General features: G+C 39.3%; 1 protein-coding gene across 1 annotated transcript; it reads right to left on the bottom strand.

Annotated features, from left to right (window-relative positions):
• Nucleotides 1-952: 952 nt before the first annotated feature.
• Nucleotides 953-8725, bottom strand: LOC122654766 (beta-galactosidase-like). Its single transcript, XM_043849006.1, has 19 exons — nt 8316-8725; nt 8044-8139; nt 7823-7935; nt 7645-7711; nt 7438-7530; nt 7173-7316; nt 6591-6679; nt 6360-6465; nt 6185-6272; nt 5472-5590; nt 5077-5241; nt 4270-4445; nt 3962-4071; nt 3713-3822; nt 3496-3606; nt 3289-3399; nt 2957-3162; nt 2539-2875; nt 953-1536 (listed from the first exon to the last, which is right to left on the bottom strand). Exons 1-19 carry the CDS (start codon nt 8496-8498, stop codon nt 1426-1428), a joined length of 2535 nt encoding a protein of 844 aa, XP_043704941.1. The 5' UTR covers nt 8499-8725; the 3' UTR covers nt 953-1425.
• Between the last annotated feature and the right edge of the window lie 1830 nt (nt 8726-10555).

The following is a 10555-nucleotide window of genomic DNA, read 5'->3' as shown; positions in this document are numbered from 1 at the left end:
TTTCTCATGAGAGATGAAATGGGTGCGGTTATTGCAAATCTGTTGGATCAACCACTGTTTCTCACGGTACCCCCTCTACAATTATTCTTTGATTGCCGAATTGGTTGGAACCTGATTTTGTTGATTTGACTGGGAATTTGAACTGGATTTCACTTGTTTATTAATACCTTTGGAGTTTCTTAGTTGTATGCTATTGCTATAGGGTTTCGACTTGGTGTTTCTTCCATTGAGAAGATGGGATTAAAATAAAAATAAAGGAGATTATTTTTGGATCATTTACTTTATTGCAGAAACCAAACTGCAAGCGAGAGAGATGGATAATTATAGAAAACAAAAGTGCGAGAGAGAGAGACAAAGAGAGAAAAAGAGAGTTGGATTTTACCAGAGAAGACACCGGCGCCGGTGATAGAGGCTACTTTACAAGTGGGAATCCAACTTCCACGAGAGGGAAGAAGGTTTGCGGGGCTGTGACAGACTTTTTTAAGGTTCCAACGATCCCGCTTCGAATGCACTTGACTTGGTCGAGTTCGTGCAAACTCAAGGGGGCTAGTGGTGGGTAGTTGACGGAAGAGGAAGTAGCACAGGTGATGGTGGCAGTGGGATGAAGAGGGAGAGGCACAGTAAAGGCGTTCCGGGAGATGGATACAGTATCTGTCTCTCCAACCTTGCCAAGAAGAGAGATATGGAGGGGAGGGGATTGGATGGATGCGTCTTATGAGATTTGAAGGTGTGTTCCGCACGGGAGGAAGGGTACGAGAGAGAGAGGGGGTATTTGTGTCTATTTCAAGAATGAGATGAGATAGGATACAAAGGTATATCTGTCAATTTAAAAATTTTGACGAAAAAATGAAGAGTACATACTTTTATAGGATACATAGATATATATATATATATATACATACACATAATATTATAATCACAATGCTTAATGGTTTTCAATTCAACACCTTTAAATTAACTTGAATTTTATTGCTATTACCACTTAATTCTTACAAGGATAAAGCAGCAAAAGGAAAAAAAATTGCTCCCTAGAGAAGAGTGTTACAATGCAAATGGCAGATCCTTGCAAGCCAGCAGCTTGCCCCCAGCTTTGATCTTAAGAACTGCATTTTTGGCAACATGGACATATAATATAGCGTCTCAATGTGCTCCACTAAGGCCCTGCAATATATATTAACTATCATGGGCAGGTGTTTGACAAACAGCAGCTTGTTTATGTACATGACACTTCTTCCAACTCATCGTTACAATCTATAAGGGCTCTGGCCAAATGGTGTGTTGAATGTTTGAACTTCACCCTGTGCCAGAATCAAAATCAATGGCCTTGACAACCATGGATGTGTATGCTTGAATTACCAAGAAACCTGAGAACCTCATTAAGAAAAAATTTGTGAACTCTATTTGATATTATGTTGATGCCATCCATCAGCTGCAGACTGCCTCAACCGAAAGCTTCTTCATGATGCTTGGACATGGATCCCCACCGAAGACCTCAGGAGCTATAGTTACTGAGCAAATCTCCTGCCCAATGCACCTCTGCAAAATTGCCTTGGTGTTAAGATTTTCTCAAGCCACCCCAACCCAAAAGAGAGAGAGAGAACAGAAAAAAATAAATAAAAATGAATGAAAGTAGTCAATGTTTGATTGTTCATGACAAAATTAGTGAGTACAGAGATTGGGTATATTTTTCATCAGTCTTAACAGCCAAAGTTGAAAAACCACTAACAGTAACAACTGGATATAAAGACCTGTGCAACTCTGCCCCGACTTGCTAACTCATGTATTAACCCCTCCCTTCCCTTGACCTATGGATTCGAGATTGAAGTTCAAGAAATCGGGCCTTGAAAAAGCTTGACTAGAATGGCCAGCTGAAGAATGAACATGCAACTCTCTGACTACGAGACTGAAGGGGAAAGTATATTCCACAAGGTCTGGAGCAAAAGTTGAGCATACAAACACCTAGTTGAAGAAGCTGATTCTAGTGTCATTAAGCAGATGCAGACAAGTGACAGAGGGCTCTGGAGATTTTCATGCCTCATTTAGTATCTTTGATCCTTGGCTTCCTGGGTGAATTTCTCATTCCATTGGAAAACAAGTCGACCAATGAGACTGCTGACAACCTTGCCAGGGTAGTAAGGCCCATAGTTTGTTATGGCCATCTTTTACTCTAGCATTCAGTCGCCTTTAGCTAGTTTTCCTAATTTTTTACACATCTCTCATTATTTGGGTACCATATTCACTTCTTTGGGCTTCTATTGAATAGAGTCTCCCCTATCTGAGAGTCTATTCCTTTTCATAAATCATCCACCAATAGCCCTATAATGGATTGAGTTACATAGTGCCACCCAGGCACCAAGGTTTTTACCATGCTATATTGCCCATTTCTTCAAGGGGTCTGTTGTTTATGTTCTAGCATTCAGCCTTTTTACTCTCAAGAAAGATATCCTTACAGAAAAATTTGAAAGAAAATAAGAAGAGAAGAAGAAAAAGGATTGAGTTACAATTGCATTGCACAGGAGATCAAGTTAGTCAGTATACCTTTTCAAAAACATCATATGACTTTTGTGCATGACAACTGCCTTGCTGGAAGCTTCCACACATCCCTTGTGGAGTCCCAAAGCTAGCAAACTTTATTGATGAGATTTTCTGTCCTGGTGCACACCAGAGATGTGCCTTGGGCCTTAGGGGTCTTTGAACCATACCAGAGGTTTGCCTGTGCCAACTTGTCAGTGTCGGTTGCCATTCAAAAATATCAGCACAGACGCTTTCCACTGTTCTACTGACCAAAGAAATACCAGTCGGATCACCACCCAATTCTTCAAATATGACCAATAGATTTCCGGTTGGGTTAAGCCATGAACGTGGGAGATGATACCTGAGGTCAATAGCATAATTAGTTCATAGTAGGTATTCTAACCTCACCATCTATGTCTCAAAACAAGTAAACTTGTCTCACCATCTTTGGGAGGCCTCTCCACAATTACTTTGGCATTTTTTCTCATTATACGTTCCAGCATAAGTACAGCCACCACAGGTACCAGATGCTGTATATGCTGGCCAGTGGCGTCCAATGCTGTGCCCATTTATCCAGATTTGACCTTTTCCCATGCTGTTCATATCTAAAGCCAGTGGCTCACTGCCAGGTGGTGCATTGAAAACAGTCTGGAAATAGCATCACATAAGGAAAGACACGTCAGCAAAATAAGTACTGGCTACCTAGATTCATAATCTTGCATGGAATTTCAGAGAAGCGCCATGAAGGCCTTATAACTGAGATGTTGTCCTTACCTTGTACCATGTCAGAGGCTGCTTTTGAGCCACTAGTGATCCCTCTACCCACTCAACAGAAGAACTACCACTGAGTGTGTGGAGACTCAAAGCTTCTCCTTTTAAACCAACCTGCACAGGCACATCCAAATAAATCATACCATTTTCTGATGGCAAGGCAAGGATGTGAAAAATATAGGATATTTGAAAAAAAAAAAAAAAAAAAACCTTGTAAGACCATTTCTGCCATGACAAGTCTCTTCTCCCCTCATTGAGACCTTTCAATGTAACTGGGCCAAGCACCCCAGCATTCCACGTCTCAAAATGAGTGCCAACATTCTGATCTCAACCAGCGAAAGGAAAAAGCTTAGAGCATTCAGATTTTTTCCACCATCACAGTGTTCAAAGCACATAAAGGGAATCAGAACAAGGAGAAGGAACAAACCGGGAGGCCAACAGCTAAACTTAATAGGGAGATCTTGTTAATGCCAGCTCTTAGATTCACACCGTCACTAAATGTCAATTTCGGATTTTCTAAACTCCCGTAGGCAGTTCCTGCCAGAAAACATGCAAAAGTGCCCATCAGAAAAGAGGGGGATAGGGTGAAGGGGAACAAAAGTCTTAACTACGTACTAGGAATTATCTTCCAAAGGAGTTTTGTGCTCTTCGTAGAATGCCAATATAATGTGCCTACCTGACAACTGACCATTGATGAAAACATGCAAAGCATGACCTGCTGACATCGCTGTAAGGACAGGATACTGTCCATTCCTCAAAAATTCTTCATCTGGGTCTATCTTCACACTTAAGATAGGAAGAGAATGTGGATTAAAGATAAGAAAAAACAAGAAAGGAAGTTTTGATGGAGAAGAAAAAGGAGAGATGAAGAAGGAACAGACAATTGATTTATATATATATGTGTGTGTGTGTGTGTGTGAGAGAGAGAGAGAGAGAGAGAGAGAGCAAAAGAAAGTGAGTAAATGATAAATAATAATGACTCACTCTGTCATGTACCACAAATAGTCTGTGGAATCTCTGGTAGTATTTATCTGCTCCAGCAACCCAACTACTGTAAATGAACTGTCAGCATCTATAGCTGTCTCTTCGTTGTATGATTGCCAAGAGAATCCTCCATTCCCTGCTGGAGTCATCTTCATCTGTGCACTTTGAGCCCCAACCTACACACAGATATGTATCTAATGTCATGAATCTTATTCCAGGAACCTTTCAACACGGGGAACTGTAGGATGTTAATTATTTTATTTTATTATTTTTCTATGGCTCTGTTTGTTTTGGCGTAAAATTGTAATTGACAAATTTCACTTCAAAAAAAATTAGATGTAAAATTTTAAATGTTAGAAAGTGTTGCAATGTTTGTTTTTTTTTTTTTATGGAAACAAACATTGGAAAACTTTTCAACATGTAAAATTTTACATTTACGAAGAAAAATTTGCCGTGGAAAATTTTCCAGGTAAAATTTTATGCCAAAACAAACGGAGCCTATGGGGAAATGTAGGGAAATTAACGAAGAAAAATTGGAACATATTTGTTTGTATTAAAATTGAAAATTAAATGTCACAATTCAAGTCTAAACATCAATATCTGAAGCACAACTATGCCAATGTGCCAGTGTCTTTCAAAATTTGAAATGTGAATCACATTCTTTTGGAGAAAATGAACTTATTATCATATTTTCGGTAATGAGTTCATAAATTTATAGCATGGTAAATTGGATAAGCATCAACAGCTACCAAACATTTAAGAAAAAGATTCGAAAGAAGATCAGGTTAGTTTAGAGCCTTTTCTCACCCTTGCAGTGTTGAAAACAGTGTACTTGCAGTCAGGAAGGATGCTGATGGACCAAGGAGGAAGATTATAGTGCATATTCCCAAAATAAACTTTTGCAAAAGAATTTGAGTTATAATTCGCAAGGAATGCTGCACAAGCTCCAGACTTTGACTTGAAGACATGAGCCTGGATGGCAAATTTTGATTAAAGTTGGACTCAGTGCCAAGACTAACATAAAATGGGCAAATAATTTTAGGGAGACCGTTCTCTGTGGGGGAGCGTGGCCCCTGCGCGCACACGGGGGCCAATGAGAGGGGGCAAGGCAGTCATTTCGCCCCCACTGTGTATGGGGGTCGGCGGTACACTCCCCACAGAGAACTTTTCTCCATAATTTATTAGAACAGTAGTCAACAAACCTCTTGATAATTCCCAAGTGACGTCACAGTTGGATCTGCAGAAACTAAAGCTGGTTCACACAGCTTGATGGCTTTATGCAGATCTTTCAGATGACCCCATTTAGGTTGCTTCAATAGTCCTAGAGATGGAATGAAAAATCTTTATAAGATTTATGTCAGAAGTAAATAAATGAAGGTTTATTAAACAGTGCTTTGATTACAAAGTAGAAATAGAAAGTTCAAACATGCAAAGTCATTGTTGCTAATTTCAACAAACATTAGCAAAAGAAAGAAAAACGGCCAATAAGTGGAGATATAGAGCTTTCTGAAGTGCAGATCAGATATACAGGCTACAAGCATCATAGTGCTACACATGGAGCAATTACAGAAGGGAGGGCCCACAATCCAATTAGAATTCTTCCTATACAAGAATTTCATCCCTTTCTGAGGATGTAACTGTTGAATCTGTCACATTTTTTGCGACAGAATAAATAAGGAACGTAAGTCCCGAAATAGTCCACTGATAGCATGGTTACGAGTTGGGGCATGTTACACCCAGATCCTGATTCTTGAGCGTAAATGATTGAATAAAACTTTTGCTTTGTTTATGGTGATGACACTTATATTCAGTAGTTATTACCCATATTTTATAAAATGAATACAGAAATAAAGATGATCTGCTAGATAGACTTCAGAAATACACCAGTCTAAGAGGCTAAATGCCTCTTGCATACCATATTCATCAATTGGAGCATCATAATCGTAGCTTGTGGCAATGAAGGGACCACCGGCTGTCCGCCCAAAGTTTGTTCCTCCATGGTACTAGAGTAGAAAGAAGAAAAAGGTAAGAATTTTAGTTGAATTCATTCTAGAATATCCAAGTACCAGTTGGACAGGGCTTGAATTTACCATGTAGTAGTTAACGAACGAACCACCTTTCTGTATAAACCTTGCAACTGAAAATGCCAAGTCTTCTACTGGTCTGTGAGGAACTGGACCTCCAAATTCAGTAAACCTGTACATGCAACAGATGTTGGACAAGTCAGCAGCCTGTTCTGATTTGCTAAATAGGGATCAAAGATCATAAAAAGAAACTGCCCATCATTTGGATTTTGGGAGAACATGGGGCGGAAAACTTACCAGCCTGTCCAATTTTCTGTCCATAGCTTGGGTTTATATGCTTTGTTAGGTGAGAACCAGTCACAATAGAATCCATTGCAGGAGTTTATCTGGTACCAGATCAACAAACAGAAGATAATTAAAAAGGAAAGTACAGAGCAGAAGATTAAGTTAACATAAAACTATTGAAGCAGTGACCAGTCAAATAGAAGAACAAGACAGCCAATCAGAGATTACATGAATAAGAAATTCAAAAAAATTGAAAATTTCAACTTGATTTGGCAAGAAATGGACTCCCCAACAGTTTGTAATTAAAAAAATCAACCTTTTTAGGTTGTCATTCATGGTGTCCAGTGCTGCAGTGCACATGATAAAAATTTAAATCACAGGAAATAAAATATAGACAAAAACCATAACAGATAGATAGGACCGGAGCCATGTGCAGATGAGATAAAAAATTCTTATAGAGGTTCTATCCTGACAGCTCAAGTGATAAAACCCCATTAAGAAAAGGAAGGAGAGGCACAATACATGAGGAACACCAGAGAAGAACTGGAGCAAAATGACAAGAAAAAGTAAAAAGAAAAGCACAGAAGCACTTACAACGGGATCAGGAGCATCATCTTGCTTGCACATGACCCATGGGATTCCAGTTCCAAGACCCACAGCCATTTTTGCTGCCCATTTCGTGTAAGCCTTACCAGGATCACCAACTTCATACTCTACAGGTCCATATTCGTTCTCTATCTGCACAGAAGCACTCGGAGAGAAGCGATCTTTCAGTTCTCATATTCAAAATGGGGTGAGCTCAGACATGAGAATGTGAGAATGGAGAGGACTACTTGGGCCTATCTTAATATTCATTTACCTGAGACATAATTATAGGGCCACCCTGAGATTCAAATAATCTTTCTACTTTCATCATATCCACAATCTTGTATGTGAATCTTTGCATTGCCGCCTTCATCATAATCACTCAATATCAATATTTGAACTTAAATTAAAAGCTAAGGGTATCAATTAATAGAATAGCTCAAGAAAAATATGTAAATGGAAAGAGATTTCGTTATCCAACCTTGAAGGGCTCATTGTCTGTTCTGAAACTGATCCCTGGGATGTATTTCAGCCAAATAGGAAAGCCTCTGCACAAGAAAAAAAAAAAAAAAAACAGGACACATTGCTTCAGCAATCAATTCGCACAGTCCAAAAGAGATGAGGAAAAGGGAAAGCTTCCTTGACAGATTATTCATTACCCAAAGTTCCATTCAGCGCAAACGTATGGGCCAATCCGAAGATGAACATAAAGGCCGGCTTCTTTCACTAGTTTGATAAACTGAACCAGATCATATCTGTCCTCGAAGTAATACTACACAAAAAATGGTTTGGAGAAAATGAAAACTAAACCCTTCGAAGATATGCTATTTTTCAAAGTAAAAATTCAGATAAATAGAAAGGGTTGGAGAATTTCCATTACTTCGCCTGGAGAAGATTCGTGCCCATTCCAAAAAACGTAGGTCTGAATAACATCCAAACCTCCATCTTTGGCCTTCTGAATAAGGTCCGGCCACATCTGCAACAAACCCAGTATTTCAAAGGGGAAAAAAATTGAAGAAAACCCAGTTAATCAATACAACGATGGATGGAGGAGAAAAGCACTAACTGGATGACTTGAAAGTGGAGGGGTGAGGGAGAGAAAGAGAAAACGAGAAAATCAGAAATACCCAGAAACCACATTTGCATTAATACCTCCGGAGTGCTACGTGGGTAGTGAATAGATCCCGAAATAAGGATCCTTCGCTGCCCATTGATGATAATGGCTTTCTCATCGTAAGATACAGAGGCTGAAACAGACGAGCAAAACGAAAACAAGAACAGAAACAAGAACGCGTTGGTTCCCAACACATTCCACATTACAAATTTGGAACCCATTACCAACCCTTGCGTCTCAAAGCAATGGCCTTCGTTTTTCTTCCTTTTTTACTTTATTCTGCTTCGCTTTTATCTCAGAGACACAACTGAGAAACGAATGAAAGAATAAATATAGAAATATGAAAGAAGAAAAAAACAAAACAGAGACGGGCTGTGCTCTGTTTAGCCTCTCTTCTTTTACACTTTCCTTTGCTTCCTTTTCTTCGTTTGGGAAGAAAAAAACTAATAATGTGATAGATTGCAGAGTTAACACAAGCTAATGCTGGGTTGTCTTGCAAAATTGGGAGGCTTTGCTCTTACTTTTAAACTGTGAGAAATCACGGATGAACGCCAAAAGTGAGCAAAGGGACCCACTTTTTGATCGAGTTCTACACTTCTACTTCAACTTTCTTACTGACCGGAGCTTCATCTCTTCATTCATTTAGTTCTTTTTAACCTTACCAAAACCACAAAACAAAAAGTGGGCTTTCCCTTTTCTCTCTCTCTGCAATAAAGAAATAGTTGATCAAATCTAATAGATTAATAAGATATCAGTATAAGAGAAAGACTCTCTCTGAGTTTCTACTTCTGTGTGTGGTGTTCTTACTGGGATTTCTTTACGGTCGGTTGCTACTGTATATTTTATTGATCCATTCAGAATTTTTGTTACGTAGTGCAGGTAATGTGTAATTCTGCATTAAAATAGTTAATTTTCCATTTTTCTAATCGTATCTTGTTTGTCAAATTATCACTGAGCTCTTTCTGTTTATCTCTTCATAGTCATATATATGCTCACTTCACTCTTCCAAGTCTTGTTCATCACTTCTTTCCAAATGATTAGTGCCCAAGTCCTAATCAAACTGGAGGGTCCTAATCAAACTGGAAAGAAATAGAAATTTGGTCATGAATCCATTTGCTTGCAACCAGAAAAGCGGTGAGACTAGTGACATCTAAACAACTCTAATAAGTTTTTCAATTCAAGCTTCTATAGCACTAACAATTAAAGTTGTGACTTTGTGAATAACACTTCTATAAGAATATTTAAAACTTGTAAGTCTATTTTTTATTTCAACGGGTCCAATGGAAGCACGCACAGAAGCATCAACGGGGGCATGATTTCTGGCTTTTCATGGGGCAGGACGATCATTTCACCCCATCTTGTATTTGAACGGAGGGGCCACACTCCCGAACAAGCTTCTTTTTTCTTTATTATTATGTCATTTTCACGAGCTGTCATATTCTAGTACTCATGGTATCGGTAGCGCCATACCCTGCTTACTTGTTCCTTTGCTAGGGCGGTCTGGTTTGGGTCTCCTCTTTCTCATCTTACCTCTCCTTCTCATCCCAATATGATGAGTGATTGGTTCTGTTGCTGGAATGACATGTTTAGTAAGGAAAAAAAGCTGGCGCAAGAACGATTCTCTTTGGCTTCTTTCATTCTCTGGTATATTTGGAAAGCTCAGAATGATTTAGTTTTCAACAATCAGCCATGGACTCCCCAGAAGGTCATCTTTATGGCGGAAAAAGCTTACCAAGAATATTATTCAGCTGTTTTTAAAGCTTCATCTTCTCCCTCTGAAGTTTCAGGTCATATTTTGCCTCCCTCCCCCTCTTGGACTCCTCCTATTGAGCCTTTCCTTAAAGTTAATTGTGATGCTGGTTGGGTTAAAAATTCCAACAAGGGAGGTGTTGGGATCATTATCAGGGATCATAGGGGTAACCTCATTCATGCCTTCTCCTTGGGTATTGAAGTTTCCTCAAGTTTTGGTGCTGAAGCTATTGCCATTAGAGCAGGTCTTCTCCTTGCGGCCAAGCATCGTCTCTCTCATATTGTGGTGGAGTCGGACTGCGCTAGCCTGGTTCATTAGATTAATTTGGGCTGTTTTGATTCTGAGATTGTTGGAGTTGGTTTGGATATTATTCATCTCCAATGTTCTGTCTCTTCGTGTTCCTTCTGCTTTGTTCCAAGGAATTGTAATTCTATTGCAGATTCCTTGGCTAGGTCAGCCCTATCGGTTGAGACACCGATGGATTGGCCAATTACCACTCAGTGGCTTCTGGATCTTTGCTTAGAAGAT

Source organism: Telopea speciosissima, chromosome 3 (genome assembly GCF_018873765.1).
Source record: "Telopea speciosissima isolate NSW1024214 ecotype Mountain lineage chromosome 3, Tspe_v1, whole genome shotgun sequence".
Lineage (NCBI taxonomy): Eukaryota > Viridiplantae > Streptophyta > Magnoliopsida > Proteales > Proteaceae > Telopea > Telopea speciosissima.
Note: the sequence above shows the minus strand (reverse complement) of the source record. Positions and strands in the feature narration are given on the sequence as shown.